Raw genomic sequence first — 19,178 nt, 5'->3', positions numbered from 1 at the left:
CATTTCTCTGAGGACCGCGCCGGGCTTTTTGGCCATGCACGCAGTGGCCCAGCTGTTCCCTTGCCGAATAGGCCAACCAATCACAAAGGAGCACGTGAGCCACTCCCGCCACATGGCGCTCGCCGCCGCCCATCCGCGGTGCCGGCCGTGCGGGAGGAACAGAAACAAAAGCTCGTTTGCGTCATAAGGGCGAAGCAGGGAATGCGATAGCAACGTGTTAGAATATTACACGAAGTCTAAGACTGATACGGAAGTACGAATTGAAAGAGGTTATGTAAAAACGAGCAAGTGTGCTAGCGGTCCTCTCTTTGAAACCTTTGATCAGGCAATTTTATTTAGGTTTATTTATTACCGCCAACACATTTCTTAGCGATATTACCATCTCTTTTCTGTATCGAGTATTTGTAAACCTCTTTGCAGGGATGATCCCGGAGGCAGTGCACATCCGTACATTATTGTGCACATTCAGTGCATGTCCGTGGACCAAAATTATATAATTTTAAAGTTGGAGATTGTTTCGCAGCTTCAATATTTAACTCATAGAAGATTTAAGATAAAAGGCACGCGCTGTCGGTGTGTTTCATGGCATTTGTTTGGGCGCTACCATGCATGTGTATGGCTGTATGCGGATGCCAGTACGCACATGCTGCGTCTACAAAGATGATGCGTTTAAAGCGTCTGTCGTACTCGCTAGTAGTCAGAAACTCTGCTTAACTCAAAAGGCTCAGTATAATTTGAGTGCCGCTGCGTTGCGACTGTGTGCCTCTATGCACTCACACAAAGATTCGCTGTATATATTGACACGTGCACTCGTTTATCTTTTCTGGGTGACTGATTTTCACCCGATAACAAATGTTAAACGTTATCGCTCAGCGCAGGACGCGCCTGCATGTATTGAAAGTTCATCGAATGTTATAGATGGTTCTATCCGCTGTCTGTTGTCACCGAAGTTTGCGTAATATGATTCTATGAGCGATGCGAATCGTGTAGGACTTTATGGAAGGCACGCTGGCACGAATGATTACTCTGGAACCTTCGATGACTCAGGTATAAAAGCCGACACGCTCAACCCCCAGACTAGATTTTCGACGATCGCCGACTGTTTTCGCAGCTATCGTAGTTCTTTGAGTGTAACTTGCTTTTAAGGGTACAGGTTCGCCCAATAAAGCCTTAGTTTCGTCATTAACAGTTTTGCTGCTTTCTTCACCGTCACTACTACGCAACAATATATTCCCTCTCCTTGGATCTGCCGCATTTTACTGCGACAGCAATTATATGGGCACTCCAGGCACATTTCTGCTGTCACCGTAATGTTCCGTATAAAGTCCAAGAACGACGCTGTATGTGTGGGAGAAAGCGTGTGAGGGGAACCGACGATCGCGGATCAATCTCGACCGTGCGAAAGGGACGAAAGCGCGGCGGACGCGTGCCGTCTTCAGTCGCGCGCGAGGCGCCAAAAGTTGCGAGGCACCAAGGGGAGGAAAGGGAAGGAAGCGGCGTTGCACTCCGGCTGCAACTGCGCATAATGCGATCTACAGAGCGATCTGCGGCCAGCGTCGAGGTGCGTCGGCGGCTCCTAGCTTTGCGCGTGGTGTGTGTTCTCGGTGCTCAGTTTCCGTTGAAGCGGTAGACAGCACGAACGTCACTTCACTCACTGCTGCTGCCGCGTTTCCTCACGCCAGCCTTTTGGCAGCCAGTATCCGCTTTCGTCGAGTGCAAAGTTTTCATGTTTAGTGTGCGCGCTGACACCATGCTTAATCATTCAATTAGCAAACGAATGTTTCCAGGTTTATACCTCTCGATAACGGTAGTATCCTTAGTTCTTATGGCCGTCTCCTAAATTTATATCGCAATCGATGCGTCGCCTTTCGAGTGAAACTGCGATATTTTTCCTTCAACTTTTTCCTTTCGATTTAATTATGTTTTTTTCCTATGGAGCGCATTGTGTTACGCGTTACCGACGGCCAGAGAGGTCGACGGACAGATTTCCTCAGTGAGTCGCTCAAGTATGCTTACGCATTAAAAACAACCAATCAACACAAAAGCTGATGTCGTTAGATAGGTATATGTGTTGCGTAGCTGAATGTTTTTGGGAGTCAGAATGTGGTAAATAAAACGCTGCCTTAATGAGTGCATATAGCTATTTTTCATTTTTCTCGCAATTTCGCGCTGACATATCAGCATGCGCACAACCGCTGCTATCTGTGGTCTGTCTCAAACTGAGTCACATGATAACGTTGCCAATTCATGGTATTTGTGGCATTAGCATATGCACTACTGAACAATTTATCTATACTTACTTCTCCTCCCAAGTGTTCGTTTCATTCTGGAAAATAGAAAAGAATATTGTTTGAAGAGTATATATCACTAAGGAAACTATCCCGAGAATGGCCACACAAATAAGAAATTTTAGCGACCATCTAGCTATGAGAAGCAACAGCAAGGTAATGATAAGGCTGCCTCATCTTTGTGAGGGTGAACACAACGTTATTGAGGCTAGCTAGAGAATTCGTAGCTTGAAGTAGTGGCGACAAAATTGGTACGATATATCGTACGCAAAATGGCTACACCCTACTTTATGAATGAAGGACAAATTACCTACATCGCAGAATTGTTCCCCGCCTTTGTAACTTTCACAGTGAAGGAAGCTATTATCTATGAGAACTGTATTACTAAGGCATAGCTAGTGATTAAGGAAGACGGGCTCACGAAGCTCAGGAAACGTTACAATTACTGACCACGCTGATAGTCATACAAATGAGGAACACTAGAAATTCCGTATATTTGGGATACTTTCGCGCTAGGGAGATTAAGGAGCAGCATTCTAACTTTTGCGCTGGCGGTCACGTGATGAATACGGGTTATACTCATTCCAGGGCATGGGAAATATTTCAAAGGAAACTACAGGCGTGTGCGCGAAGAATTGAGAACCTACACTTCAGTGCCCAGGAGACCAACCATAATTACAAGAAGATGTCGACACTAAAAACAAAGAGAGTTCCGAGCACTCTCTTTGAGGGAGTATCTGCTTGTCCCATATTTAAGTCTTTTCGAGAGTAGATCGACACTCTTTCAGAGAGAGTAGGACAACTCCTCCTAAAAGGGGTTTGTTACTCCACCGCAAGGGAGTGCTAGTACTCTTCAGCAGCGCCGATACTCTCCCAACAGGGGTAATAGACCCAGACCAAGTGCTTCTACTTCTCCAAGCCGAGTGTTTCTACTCCCCCAAACAGTGTGTTTCTACTCCTTCAGAACAGTGCTAGTACTCTTTCCAATGGTGTGAAAACACCATTGGAGATCCACGGTCACGTTAGAAGGGATTCGCAATAGTTACATATGGGGAACATTTGATTCCTTCATAAGCAGCTCCTGCACTTATGCTTGGTGAATGGGATGTAATCTGTAGTCGCCGAGTTACTCAAGTGAAACATTTTCTCTCTTTAAAGGTCAAACCTTTATTGATCAGTCACAAGACAAACTGAATAATAACTTGAGAAACATACTGACCAACACGAAATCAGATTACAACGATGCCCATGAACTTTCGGACACATCTGGTATTAAAGCATAAGTATATTCTATAAAGTTTCATCAGTATTACAATGTAGAAATATCCTTTATATTCAATTGGCTCCACCTTCTCAAAAATAAAGTATGCAACGGAAAGTTAAACATAGAAAACACATGTGCGAACTCACAAAGTATTGACGTTATGATCGAAGACAAATATGCGCCACATTACTGGCCAGCAAATGCATTTCTGGCACAAAACGCATGCGCGTATATGGCGGAGGTTACCAGATGAGCTGCTAAGCATGGGGCTTGTAATGTAGATAAATCGTGCAAGAAACTTTTTTATGTGCCATATTCAAAGACAGGAGCTCATTTGATCACGTCCTGTACAGCGTATGGATGTTCCTGACTGAGAGTACAATGCATTTAGAAATGCTTCGTATATTCTCATGTGAGGCCGCAGGTCTAGGTAGCTTTGCTTATATTTCACATGAAGTTATTTATGTATGGGCCGCACCCCATTGTTTTCTAAGTGTGGCTTGTCGCGGTTCTGCACCAATATCCTGGCCGGTCTCGAAGCGGTGCCGGTCTCGAAGTGGTTGGCTTCCACACGAGAGTAGTTTCCTGGTGTGAGTGCCATTGACATGTGAAAATTTCTCACAAATAAATAAAGTTAACTTTACAATATCATCTATTGTGTAGCAAATGAGTATGAAACTGCAAGGCGCACTGGCATTAAAATCTTGCGCATGAAATTTGTTGTCATATATGATAGTTTTTCATTCCCATTACGATAAGAATGCTATACTTCTGAGGAGCACCTTGCATAATTACACGATCAATTATTGTGACTCGTTGAGTACGCAATCTAACTAAAGTATAGCATGGCGTCAGATGTGAACCAAAAATAAGATGTGATGAGTATGATGCATCAAAGGGGCGACATAAGCATCAGGCAGGGAAGTGCACGAAAAAGACAAACAAAGAAGCAAAACATAAATAGAGAATGGCACCATCCTGTTTCACATATTCCTTCCATGCACGTGCATTTTACATGCGACTATGCATATACTTGCGCAATGAACCAACTACCTGAAAACAAAGCTTTTTTCCTACTGAAGTGTTTGAGATGCGCGAAAGTAAGACAAAATTATCGCACTTCATAGAATCTTTGTCTCAAAACGAGTACATATGTCTCTGGGAAGATTATTACATCGCCTCACTATGCACTCTATCTTAAGTCCAGGAATTTACCATGAATAAAAATGATTTAATTTTATTTTGCCTTATAAAACTTATGTCCACGGAAGCCATCAAACTAAGGGGCTTTTGCTTAACACTATATGTTCATATATGCCAATTGATGAACAAGTGTTCAGCTCAGATGCTCTCAGTTCTTTGCATTTAACGGATCTCTACCTCCACTAGCATACTTGGTTGGCAAGTAGATTGAGTCACCCTAATCAAAACACCAAACAACTGCCAGAAGGTATTATATGACTATTTCACAGAAGGAGAAACCACAATTTTACACATTTCAAATAATATGTAATTCCAAGTGACTCTCCGGCTTCTAAGACGTAAGAAGTGCACCATGGTGTACACAGTTAAAGGCCTTAATTGCTCCTTGCTTTCGCTTCGGAAGGCACGAACGGTTCGAATGAGCTGCTTTCGTGAACATGCAAGTAAACGATTACTTTTAAACATGGGATTCTCTTCCCCCAATGCTTCACCTTTCTGAAACCTAAAAGGAAGCCATACTTCTAAAATTAGGCGTGAAAATAGATAAAAAAGAAGACATGAAAATCTACCTGTTTCATGTCAGCATTTAAAATACAGAATAACTGGTTAGTATTTGCACCCTTGCATTCACATGCTGTTATGTAAGCTATCGAGCTGTTAAATGTATGTAAGCACCTAACAAAGCATGAGCTGTTGCTTTTTATAGTGAACACAGGCACCGCGCTTATTGCAAGTATGTGTAATGTCACTAAGCTAATACGCAATTTTATTGTACCACTATCTTTTTATCACATGAATATATCTGTTGACAGGCAAAGCAAAAAGCAGTCACTTCTTACAAAACTAATCAGCTTTTTTTTAAACACATTTCTAACTTTTCAATGACACTTGCTCCTATGTGTTTATCTCCAGAGAGCATACTTGATTCTGACTTTCCCATCAGAGACATTACATAAATATACCATGTTAAGATGACTGCCTCGATCACGGGAGAATTTTTATCTTGGTGTGACATATTGTATTTTGATTTTGTTGACATTTAGTCAAATGGTACACCCAATATAACCACATTCTAGTTGTCTCGTCCAAATTGCAAGGTAATGTATTTTGATGCTTTGGCATACGCTCCTCTGCACTGCGTGGAGTCACGCTGGGATAGCTTTTTGACATCCTCGTGTCCTTGCAGCTGCCATCTTGCGTTATATAAAGCGGGTGGCTGAAAATATCATGTGCAAAAATCAAAACGACGACATGGTGCAAATCATCAAGACAGTCAAGGTCATGGCAGTAAAAGAAAGTCTTAGCTTTCAGTCTTCCTACTGAAATGCATGCGAAACATCCAAATGACTGCAACAGTGAACTTCCAAACTAAGTTCAATCTTTAGATTTAAACAAAAAAGAAATGAACGACAGTTCATCTTCGTTCAGGATGTTAAATACAATGTTAAAATACTCCTGCTAATAAATAAAATATTGGTCATTGTCAGATGTCATAGGTCTGACATTAGTCTGATGTGTCGCAAACACCACTTTTGACACATCCTAAGCACGTGCCCAATGTTCCCCCCGCACCATCTTTGATTGTGCCACTGCTCAAGCTATAATTTGAGGATAATATCTGCAAACCTGATGCTCAATAGGGACTGAAATATAGTCCTCCAGTTCAATGGATATGACTGGATCTGCGTATAAAAAAGGGCAAGAAGGCTCGTTATGGCAAGCTCACCCACATTACAATCATAACAAGAAAGTTCACCTGGGCCTGCGTCTAAGTTTACTAAAAGGCATGGACTTATTTTCATTTATGAGGTGCGTATTGGAGTTCATTTTTGACAGACTCGACTAGTGCTGCCGTTTGAAATCTAACATTTTACATTCTTGAAGGCATGTAAAAGTTGAGGGTAGACCGCAGTTATTAGTTTATTAGACCAACTCTTTGTTTTGTGTGCGACAGACGACTGGTAACACTGAATCAGAGCAACAACGTTTTATTTTGATACTTTATTTCGCCACTAAAAATATTAAATCAATAAACACATTTTGATCTGTCATGCAGTAGCAAGATGCACACATTACGCTTGCAACTACCAGAGGAAGGGTGATTTAGCTGCTCATATGACATAACTCTGAAACGCCAACTCATATTACGAAATGCACAGGCATCAACTTGAATTACTAAAGCAAGCGTCACGCTTGTTTCGACGAGTATTTGCAGGCCTACTACCGGAAACACCATCGAGACCTCGTTGGAAATTGTCGCTCGGACGGAGTACGACTTGTAGGTGACGAGCGAACGCGACAGCCATCCCCATCGCATCGCTTGTCGTTGTCACGCGCAAGATCGCTTACATGGGGCTTATACTTTATTCAGCATAAAACATGGATTCCTCATGCGTTTTCAGCAAGTTCAAGATAATGCGCCCAATTGACCTCTTGCAGCATGCAGTTGAAGGCCTGCGGCAATGTTTCCAACTAGCACTGGTGCTGCACGTAATTTCAGTGGTCGCAGATAACCCATGGGCAAAAGAGACCGTCAAGCGCGCGGCTTATTTATAACGAAAGCACGCCGCCAGCAAAATGACGCCTTCTGTTATGTGACTCCCTATTTCAACAGCGTTCCGTACACAGTAGCCTGCCAAACCGAATAAATTTAAACTCACAAAACGCGCGCTAAGCACACTCCGCATAGGCTGAGAATGCACGTACCTCAAATCCACATGCCGGAAACCCGTCGACGCTTCCGAACCCGTACGGACGCTTCACCTTGACGTGAGGCACTTCTATCACACCTTTCACATGTGACATTCCTCACACCGATTGTGCGAACACGAGAAAATGCCGCAGGTCGCAATGCGACGCCGTGCAGTCGTGCATCCACCGATGAGCTGCGTGCGCGGATTTGCAGAAAAACAAAACCATAGGCGCGAGGCGCGAAGAGATGGCGGCTCTTGTTGCGGAGACGAAGCGGAGAAGCGCGAATGAATGTTGCCAACTGTTGCTTCCGCGTTATGCCGGCGGTGGTGGCTTTAGTGGCGTGTGTTGCGGCTGTGTAATTTTTCATTTCTTTTCCCCAAACAGTATTTTTATTTATTTATTTATTTATTTATTTATTTATTTATTTATTTATTTATTTATTTATCACAATACCCACAGCGCCCGTAGGCATTACAGCGGGGGGGGGGGGGGAGAAGGAAACAAAGAACCAATAAATAAAGCAGGCAAAACATAACATATACCCGGAATGCTGTCATACTCGCACATACCCACAAAAACACTATCTTACTTCAGTGGGCGTATACAGTTTGAAAATACATCATTTGATAGAATCATTGCGACATCGGATGGTAGCTTGTTCCATTGGCTTATGGTTCTGGGGAAAAATGACATTTTAAACGCTTCAGTTTTGCAGGCTATTTCTTTAACCTTATTTTCATGGTCCAGCCGTTGAGAAACGTAATCGGCTTGGAAAAATATTTCCCGGGATTTATACCTGTTCGAGAGTGGAATATGTTATGAAAGAGTTTCAGTCTGAGATATTTCCTGCGTTGCTGAAGTGGCTCCCAACTGAGGCTTTCTTTTGCTCTTGAAACACTGAAATTCCTAGTGTAGTTTGAATAAACAAAACGAACGGCTATGCTTTGAATTCTTTCTAAACTGTTGACGTCACGTGCCGTCCACGGATCCCACACAGCACACGCATAATCCAGAACAGATCGGACATTTGATTTGTACAATGATACCTTTGTCTCCAGTGGCAACGTTTTTGCATTTCTGCGCAGGAAACCTAGAATGCGGCATGCTTTACTTGTGATATGATCAATGTGACGGCTCCAAGAAAGAACAGGTTTGAAATAAACGCCGAGATGTTTGTGCTCCTGAACCGATATTATCATGGTTGAATTTAAGGAGTAACAGAAGTCATGAGGGGTTCTTTTCCTCGAGAAACGCATATGAACGGTTTTTTTCATGTTAATGTGCATATGCCACTTGCTGCACCACTCATTTACCTTGTACAGGTCATTTTGTAAAACATTGCAGTCATGGTTAGTATGAACAGTGCTGTACAAAACACAATCATCGGCAAATAGCCTGATTTGCGATGAAATACCGGAGCAAATATCATTTATACAGATAAGAAATAAAAGTGGTCCTATGACTGATCCTTGGGGCGCTCCAGAGGACACATCAACTTCGCGGGATGCTTTGCCATTAAGCGCAACCTCTCGTTTTCTTAAATTTAAGTATTCTTTTATCCAGTTAACAACCGTACTGTTTATATTATATATTTATCATTTTTCTATAAGTAAAGAGTGAGGGACAACATCGAACGCCTTCTTAAAATCTAGAAACAAACAGTCAACAGAAAAACCCTTGTCCAAAGCTCCTGCTAAATCATTCGTCAGCTCAAGCAATTGTGTTGTACAGGAAAATCCACTGCGAAATCCATGCTGCTGGGGGCTGAGCAAAGAGTACACGTTCATGTGGCTCATAACGGTTAAAATCAGTTCTTTGTTTAGATTTTTTTTACTGTGTCGCCTGGCATTATTTTTTCTTTCTTGTTATGCGATTAAGCGGTCAATTATGACCTCCCAGATTCGCACCCGCCAGCTTCGCATGCCAATCTCGGAGGCCATGGGGCAACGCGTTAGGAAACGCAGTTCTTGTTAACGTTTCATCATCGTTTCTTCAACTGAGATAGAGGCGTAGTGTTCCTTTTCCCGGGAGTAGGGAGGGGGCGACCAAGACGGCATCGCTCAGCGGAGGAGTAGGTTGGTGTTGGTTGTTATGGCGAAATTCGCCAACCCTGCGATTTTTTATAACGTAAGCATTTCTATACTTACCCAAGAACAAAAACCATCCGTTCGTCAGTCCGTACCGCACGATGTCTTTCAAAATAGAACCCGCAGCAGCGAGTGAATTCACCTTCGCGCTAGCTCTCGCTTCAACGCGACCGAAGCGGCGAGAACACAGCGGTCACGAAGCTCTAAGCTCAAGCCGCACTATGCGCTTTTCGCAGATCACTTTCAAGACATGTGTACGCGCGTCTGTTTTCAAAGCGAAGTAAACGGTGAGAACACAGCGCGTGACGTTTTCAGCAGTGGGCGCACTCTGTCCGCATTGCAGTTCGCTTTCAAGATACGGTTCGCGCGGCCGTGCCACAAGCAGCCGCCGCCGGAGAACGGTTGATAATGGTTCGACGCGGATGAGAAGTGCTAAAGAGCAATAACGGCTCAAAATGAACGGAACGTCACCAGCGCACCTGGCCCCGCCACCTGCAGTACTTTGCTTGCGCCATTCACTTGGCGCCGCCGGCCCCAGCAGCTCGCGTCGCCGCAGCGCTGTCGCTTATATTCGTCGGATCAAGTCTCATAACATTTATAACGACATGGACTGCGTGTAGATGAGGAAGAGTCATAATGCTTACGCATTCTCAGACAAATCCCAGAGGAGTCCCTGTGTGAATTTTCTTTTTACTGGAAATGTGCAGTCGGCGGTGACCCGGAGTTGACAATGCATGTTAAAGGCGTGCGAAACTTTTCTTTTTATGAGAGTCTTGCCCAGCTCCCAAAGATCTGCTCAAGCTAAGGCTTGGTGATGGCTGTATGTGGTCTTTTTTATTGTCGCATGCCCTCGAACCGCCACGAATCTTACTGTGTAATGACATTAGAGCAGTATTCACCTACAAATGAAATGCAACCTGTAATTGGGTTGCCTAAGGTTTGCTGCCCGGGGGCAGTTCCCCTCCCCCGTTTTCGCTGACAAGTTAGGGGGAGGGGTCTAGAGCAATCTTACACCCCGCTCCCCACAGTGGCGTAGCCAGAAAACTTTTCGTGTGAGGGGGGGGGGGGGGGGTCCCAATTGACCGGGGAAGGGGAAGGAGCTGGGCCATTGCCATAGTAGCAAAAAATTTACTGTTAGGGAGCATTACAAGTGCCCGGCGTGCCCCCCTTGGCTACGCCGCTATTCGCCCCCCCCTCGCAATCGACGCAAATCGAGCTATCAGAACGTGCATGACACGCAAGCATGACATAGCATGAATGACATGCCGCGAAGCTGGCGTGGATGTCGTGACATCATCATCATCATCATCATCATCATCATCATCATCATCATCCTCAGCCTATTTTGATGTCCATCGCTTGCAGGACGAAAGCTTCTCCACCGATCTCCAATACCCCTGTCTAGTGCTAACTGGTTCCACGTGTATTCAAGTTTCCTAATGCCATCACGTCCACCTTATTCTCTGCCGTCCTCTTCTGTGCTTCCCTTCCCTTAGCACCCATTCTGGAACTCCAATAGATCAGGAATTCTCTCCATATGCATTGCAATGTCTGCCCAGCACGACTACTTCCTCTTATGTCAACCAGAACATCAGCTATCCCCGTTCGCTCTCTAATCCACCTCGCTGTCTTACAGTCTATTTTCGTCATGCCTAATATTTTTCATTCCATCGCTCGTTGAGCGGTCCACAACGTCTTCCCAAACTTCTTTGATAACTTCCAGGTTTCGGCCCCATACGTTAGTAACGGTAGAAAGCAATGATTAGCAGTGAGCTCCGTCGTCATGATTTAGTAATGCCTGCCGTAAGCTCTCCAAGTAATTTTTTTATTTTTGTTAATTTCCTCGATCAGAGGCCCCTGCGAGTAATTAGGCTCAATAAACGTATTTATGCGCTGGTTCTAGAGGCTGACTGCCGACCATGACATTTCGTTCTCTCACCAGGCTGTGGAACATTATTTTTCTTTTCTGCATACTAACTTTCAATCAGACTCTTACACTTTCTTCGCTAAGGTCTTCAAGCGTTTGTTGCAAATAGTCTGCAGCGTTGCTGAGTATGCCAATGCCATCTACAAACCGTAAGTTGGTGAGCTATTTAGCGTTAGCCCTCACTCCTAACCATTCCCAGTCTAACTGGTTGCACACCTTTAACCTTTAAGTATTCAGTGATAGCATTGTAAATATTTTGCCATTGATCATGCGAAGCCTTTTGCAGATATCTGGCTATGCAAAGTCGGCGCGTTATTGTCATCCGTTCGATATCAACATTCGTGGGAAACTTCATTTTTGACCGGTGTTCGGAGTCAGTGTCTGCTACCTAGATGCCCCGATCTAATCATTCCAGCTACCTGATTCAAGCGCAGGTAGCGCACATTTCATGTATAGCCAATATCAACGCGTTAACTGCCAATGTTCATTCATCATATACTTTAAGCTTGTTCACCTACTCCCTTATAATTAGGGTGTAAATTAGAAAGGCTGGGGTGTTCCAACGGTGTTTTCTTACTGAACACCCTTTTCCGGTAAAAAGGGTGTTTTAAGGGTAAGAAGATAAATACACCCACATTACACCTATAAGGGTTTGAAAAAATTTTAAGTGTACAATTGCTAGTAGGTACAGCAGGGCGCGACACTTGCGGAAATGACGCATGTTTGCGCGCATGCGCGAATGAGAGCGGGTGCGAGAATGGAAATGTGTGACTTTTGCTCCTAGAATATACGACTCTGCCTAGGCACTACGGAGGAGTTTCTTAGCGCTTGTTGTATGCATTTTTGCCTAGGCGTGCCGGCAGAAGTCGCGGGGCGCGGTTTAGCTTCGCAAGTTGGCGGCTAGACGTAACTATATTTAATAAATCGTGTTTTTACCAGTTTAAACAACATGCCATTATTTTGCATTATAGGCGGCACCTCCAGGGCACCAAAGCTAGCACCCGGAGTGTTCCGTGGGTTGGGGCTCGCCGAGGCCTGCGCGTGCCAGGGAAGTATAAGATCCAGTCAATATATTATTCGAACACGCCGTGGCATGCTTCAGCTTTCGCGGCCCCAACCCACGGGCTGCCCTGCTTCCACCTTTGATCCGCCCGCTACCGCTTGGGTGTCCTGGAGAACCTGCGCCGTCTGCTTTAATATAACCTCAGGTGCCCTCCTGAGGCCTCTGTTTTGCCGGTTACATGCGCCCTTCTGGAGCAGTTCTTGTAAAAAATGCAATCAATCGTCGCGACTACAAAAGCGACCCTCGACTTGTACAACACCAGTCAGAACCTTGCCCCTCCAGACACAGCGATCACCAAATGGGGCGTCCGTGCCCACTGCCTCGCCGTGCGGGCAGCCAGCGGCGGAGCGTAAACAAACTGGACCGCACTCCGCAATGCCGGCATGCCTAAGGGACAAATGCATGCAACACGCGTTAAGAAACTTCCTCCGTAGGACCTAGGCCGGCACATATTCAAGGAGCGAAGGCCCCCAGATTTTTTCTCTCGCACCCGCTCTCACTCGCGCCTGCGCAGAAACGTCGAGCGCTGTGAGAAACGCCACGCCCCGCTGTATGTGCTAGGGATTGTAAAAACAACGCCGCCCGAAGCCGTGCGCCGCGTATTTTGTATCTTGATTGTATGTGTTAATTCGCGTGAACATTAAAGTGTGCGAAGGTGAAGATGCCGCGGTGGAGCACTCGCAATATATTTCGGTCGCCCGCTCGTTCACTGGCTGCTTTAGTCGTAATTTGCTCGGTCGCTTAGTCGGTTGGCACGCTGGTTTAGTCGTTGGTTTGCTTGTTCGTTCAACTGCTCGTACGGCCACTATGTCTCAGACGTCCTTGCTGTAGGGAACTTAGGCTTGTGCACTTGATTATGTAATGGGACGGCAAATAGCGCCTAAATATCATCGACTGCATCATTTCACGCAGGGCAGCTTCGGCCGCGTCATATCGCGGCAATTCTTCTTGCGGTCACCACTAAAGTCATATCTGCAAAATGTTATTTCGGAGAGAGTGAAACCGTTCTCACTGCATGCACCTTAGTGCAACTCGGACATCGTCAACGTACAAGTTAACGCACGATGAAATGTTATTCATGATAAGTCATTAACCTGATTGGATTGGGCTGGTAAAACGTGTAGTTTAGCTTGCAGTAAAACGCGCGCTTGCGCCCTCACTCCGGACGGGGCCTATGTCGTCCTCTGGGCGCTGGCCGCGCAGCCTCTGCCCCGCTCGCCGTTGCCAGCTCGCAGGGTCCCTGCCGGGCCAGCACCTCGATGACCTGCTGGACGGCCTACAGTGCTTTCCGATTGTCGCACCCTGCGGTTGCTTCGAGTCGCGGCGGGATCCTCCCGGACTTGGCTTCTTACTGGTACTTGGTGCAATTCCAAAGCATGTGTGCGAAGCCAGTCGTCTCCATTCGGCAGACCACACTTAACTGTCGGGTGCGTCTCGGGATACCTTCTGTGCGTCAACAACGGCTGGGGAGTGAGCCCGTCTGCAGCTGTCTGAATAAAGTGGCTTGCTCTCGACAGTAAGCTAACTATGTTCGTATCTCAGACAGTGGAGCGCTGATACCGCGTTCCGCCCTCGCGAACCAATGCTAAAAAAAACTGATGTCGTTTTCTGTGTACGCAGGGTCCCAACTCGATGATCGGGTGCGCATGTTCCTGTCGACTTTGTGGGACGAGACACATAATAGAAACATCATCCACCTGTGAGGCTTTGCGCGTGCCAAGCAGGCACGTTCGCACCGCTGTAGCTTGTTATACTCTATCGAGCCTTCAAGGCAGCGATCATTAGTGCCCTCTGCCAGCCTTTGCACGTCAAAGCTGGTAGGCGCCGCGAATTCACGTGTTAAGGACGGCGCGGTATATTCATGTTACTGAGGCATTGCTGGAGGCTACAATGTGGGCATCCGATTGTAACCGTGTTACTTACAGACATTCGCAACAAGATCTTGCGACAGGTGCTTGACAAATATTGCGTACATAATTGTAGCGCACGCGATACATTCGGCGTCGTCATGATAAGGGGTTAGCGCTCGTTTAGACATTAAAAAAATTAACACAGAAAAATAATGAGCCATTCCACTCTGTGAAAGTGGATGAATAGCAAAGCTATTTGGCGCACGACACAGACGTGACCCAGGATTCTGAACAAACTAACGAACATTTCTATTGCCCTAATCTATGGTCACCGTGGCGACATAGGTACGCACACTTATTCGTGTATCACCTCTGTTGTTAAATGTCTCCGTCACGTAAGAGAATGAATGACTCATACCACCTTAAGCAATGGTAATACCCCCGTAAATGCGGCCTCCTTATTACGACAGAAGCGAAATTCTTGCTGCAATGATGAGCAGCAACGGATCCAGCTGTGGAGGATGGCGACGACGCTCGAACCAATGCTGATGATGATAGTTTTTTTGCAGAACGAAGCCAGCTGTGGAAGAAGACAACGACGAACGCGCAAGCCGTGGCACTAGCGCGTTTGAGTGGTTGGATGGATGGATGCAATACTTTAATAAAGGTCCTGAGGTACGCGACTCAGCGTGCTGCGGGCCGCTCCCGTGTTGGGACCGTCAGGCCAGCCCGACCGCCACATCGTGGGCCCTCTGGACAACCCATAGTTGCGCCCCGGCAACGGGGCTCTTGATAGCGGAGAGCCACTAGTCCTCACTGATTTGTTCTGTGCCTCGTAACGAGGGGCAACGCCACAGCATACGGTCTAGGCTAGCTTAGTTATTGCAGTGCCTGCAAGAACTATTGCCATAGGTGTCGGGATAAAACTTGTGGAATAATCTGATGGTCAATGCCTGCACTGTAACTTCTTGTCTGGAAGGGGAAAGCCTCTTTTGCCGAGATAAAAGTGCTGCATAATTTCATTGTACGTGGTCGGTTGATCTCTGTTCTCCACCACTGCGGGCCGGCGTTGGAGCTCTCCATGGTCGCGGAAAGCGAGACCTCGCGCCTTGGAATGGGCCAACTTGTTGAGGTTTGTGGGGCCGCCCATGATGGATCCCATGTGAGGAGGGGAACCACGTGAGAGTGTGGGTGGCGATGTTTTTGCAGTCGAGGATGCGACAGGCTGCCTTAACACGGCGCCAACGAAGGCGCTGATGGCTGCAGGGGAGTCGCTGAAGGTATTGGCATGTTTTTCGTCCAGGAGGGCCAAGGCATTGGCCACTTACTCGGCCACATGCGACGACATGCTTCGTACAGAAGTGGCGTTAACGGTCGAACCCCTGTGGTTGATCGACACCACCGTGAAATTGTTACTGTTGCCGTACTTGGCCGCGTGAATGAAGCAGTTGCCGCCAGGGAGTTCCTACGCCAGGGTGGCGTAGGAGCGCCATCGCCGTGGCCTTCCTTAAATTATAGAGTTTTACGTGCCAAAACCCCTTTCTGATATTGAGGCACGCCGTAGTGGAGGACTCCGGAAATTTCGACCACCTGGGGTTCTTTAACGTGCACCTAAATCTAGGCACGCGGGTGTTTTCTCATTTCGCCCCCCATCGGAATGCGGCCGCCGTGGCCGGGATTCGATCCCGCGACCTCGTGCTCAGCAGCCTAACACCATAGCCACTCAGCAACCGCGGCGGGTGGCCTTCCTTCTTTCTACGTTGCGCTGGGGATGCATATTGAGCGGGGCGGGCAATATTATGATGTTATCTGTCTGAACTTTTGGAAGGCCCTGGTAGGCGTCTTTGATAGTGGCCGGGGCGACGCCCATCTCTGTTAGGAGTCGTCTGCCCGCCCTGGTGCCAGAGAGCCTGAGAATATGTGCTCTTTCTTGTGCTTCTGCAATTTCTTCCAGGGTATTATGAATACCCAACTGCAGGAATCGGTCGGTGCGTGTGTAATTTGTTAGTCCGAGCACGCACTTGATCCCCCTCCATATCATGGCATTTAGCTTGTCTAGCTCGGCCCTCTTCCCGACGTGCATGACGCTACGTACGTGAAATGGCATAATAAGAAAGCGTAGACTAGCCTTATCAGATTCTCTTTACCCAGGCCTCTCCTTCTGTTAGCTGCCCGCTTGATTAGACCGATTATACCTGGATTCCGCTCAACATCACCCCATTATAACAGCAGCAATTCACACAAAGGCACTGTAAGGCTCCTGGGCATGGAATCACCACGATGCAACGGTTGGCAGACCGAAAGGCCCCATAGAGTATTTTGTTGAAATAACTTACCTACAAAACGTAGAAGAGCATGAATGAGCACATGCTTCGGCCGATGCGTACATGCCCACTGCCTGCGGCATGTGCGCAACATGGTTTTAACGGGCCCGTTGGTGTCGCTGTCATCATTGACGATGCAGATTTGACTACTATCCTTTCAAATTCGTTTCTTTCCATAAGCCTGCAGTGACGAAGTAAACCGCAGGGCATCGGTGGCTGGGTTGTGTCGAAGTAGGTGCGGTTCCCAGTCGCAGGCGCGGCGTCGCAAGAATCAACGCTAAGCTTTAGCAAGGTACTGGCCCTGGCTGTACTCACGGACTCGGTGAGAAACTGCAAACCGTTGGAGAGCATGAATGAGTACATGCTTCGGCCGATACTTCCCTGCCTACTGCCTTGCGGCATACACGCAACATGGTTTTAACGGGCCTGTTGGTGTCTGTGTCGTCATAGTCGACGCCGATTTGACTGCAGTGCTTTAAATCCGTTTCTTTCGATGAGCCAGCAGTGGCGAAGTAAACCGCAGAATATCGGTGGCTGGGTTGTGTCGAAATGAGTGCTGTTTTCAGTCGCAGGCGTGGTGTCGCATGAATCCACGCTAAGCTGTATCAAGGTACTGGCCCTGGCTGTACTCAATGACTGGATGAGAAACTGCAAGACGTAGGGGAGCACGAATGAGCGCATGCTTCGGTCGATGATTCAATGCTGACTCTATGCCTTCTATACCCACTCACTTCATGCGCGGTGCTATTTCCTGCTACCGCTGTCAATAATTTGCAATTCGGGCAATACTACCATTTTTTTGGGTTGCTGCAAAGTTGTAGAGTGTTATGGTACCGTTCAAAAGTTCCGCGCAATAAAATGTTTCAGTATTCCATCTACTAAGGCAGCAATAGATTTTCCTGACAAAAAAGAAAATGTCAGACATGTTGGCGAAGGATGAACAAAGGCAAAGCTTACCACTAAGAAAAAATACTTTTGAAAGAAAGGAATATACATTATTTTATCATTTACGTGGGGTACATTTATGAATAAGAAAGTACGTAGGAGAGCATATTCATGCAATTAGCATTCCCTGTATACTTCAGGTGTTTTAAACATGCCTATCTATCTATCTATCTATCTATCTATCTATCTATCTATCTATCTATCTATCTATCTATCTATCTATCTATCTATCTATCTATCTATCTATCTATCTATCTATCTATCTATCTATCTATCTATCTATCTATCTATCTATCTATCTATCTATCTATGTCTGTCTGTCTGTCTGTCTGTCTGTCTGTCTGTCTGTCTGTCTGTCTGTCTGTCTGTCTGTCTGTCTGTCTGTCTGTCTTCTTAAGCCGGCATAATGCCCCCCAAGTTGGATACCCGCTTTGGCCACTAGGTTTCTGCTCGTGATAGTAATGTCATCGCGGTCTTTCGTCGTCGTCATTTCAGCTTCGCGATCTGACTCGCGCGATGACGTCGTTATTATGTTTTGTACGCTTGCCCAATGACCCAAGTTGTCTCATAGCTTCTGCCTTTAAGTATGTGCTCATAGTCGGGATGAAATAATGGTCGTACCATCGTAATCATTCCAGCTTTGCAGTTCTACTGCCATGATGCCGTCGTGCTCACGCCATTCTCATCATGTCATCGTCGGCATGCAGTCGTCATGCATTCGTTGTCACACTGCCATCAGGATGTCGATGTGGTCGTTCATCGCCATCGCTTCAGCTTCGCAGCTTCGCATACAGGCTTCATAATGCAGTTTTCACCACGCCATTGTTTTTACATTCCCCTCCCTTTCATTGTCTTTGTGCCATTGTCATCAGTGCCATCGCCGTTATTGTCTCTTCGTCATACGGTCGTCGTCATGCATTAGTTGTCATAACGTTGTGTCTTGTTCTACCTTCATTGTCATCATTCTAACTTCGTCGTCCGACTCGTCATGGCGTCATCGTCATGCCATATTCGTCACAGCGGGGTGTATTCTGCGACGATCACTTCGGCGTTATTATTGCTTTAGTGTCACCTAATGCTCAACCAGCCCGCCACCGCACGCCTGACAACGATACCATTGGCGAAAGTGAGCGGAGCAGAATACATCCCCAGTTGTCGTACCATTGTCTTCATTACGTATTTGTCGATTCATAGGCGTCATGCTTTCTTCTCCATTGTGTTGCAACCAAGCTGTCGTCACTCAGTAGTGATTACGCCACCATTCTCATGCGATCGTCATTCAGTCGTCGTCAGACAGTCGGTATCATGTACCTGTTGTCACTTCGTCGTCACCATGCTGTCATCAACCGTTTGTCGTTACGCCATCGTCGTCATGCTCTTGTCATCCATTGGCTTCATGTCTTTGCCACTCTGTCGTTTTTATACGATAGCCATGATTGAAGAATCGTCATCAAATTGTCATCGTGCCGTAGTTATCATACCGCCTGTGTCAATCCATCGACATCGCTCTCTTCTTTGTCATGCATTGTCGGC

General features: G+C 46.4%; 1 protein-coding gene across 3 annotated transcripts in view; it reads right to left on the bottom strand.

Moving 5' to 3' along the window:
- The window catches only part of LOC129383447 (uncharacterized), a 110,119-nt gene that overhangs the window by 16,101 nt on the left and 74,840 nt on the right, over nt 1-19,178 (bottom strand). For all 3 annotated transcript variants that reach the window (XR_008611352.1, XR_008611353.1, XM_055068022.1), the window contains exon 8: nt 2,301-2,326. Coding sequence is in view for 1 of the 3 variants with exons in the window: in XM_055068022.1 (XP_054923997.1) it covers nt 2,322-2,326 (5 nt within the window). In the remaining 2 variants the exon portion in view is untranslated. The remainder of the gene's footprint in view (nt 1-2,300; nt 2,327-19,178) is intronic.

This window comes from Dermacentor andersoni, chromosome 8, assembly GCF_023375885.2.
Source record: "Dermacentor andersoni chromosome 8, qqDerAnde1_hic_scaffold, whole genome shotgun sequence".
Lineage (NCBI taxonomy): Eukaryota > Metazoa > Arthropoda > Arachnida > Ixodida > Ixodidae > Dermacentor > Dermacentor andersoni.
The sequence above is the reverse complement of the archived record's forward strand: the minus strand, read 5'-3'. Positions and strand labels throughout refer to the sequence as shown.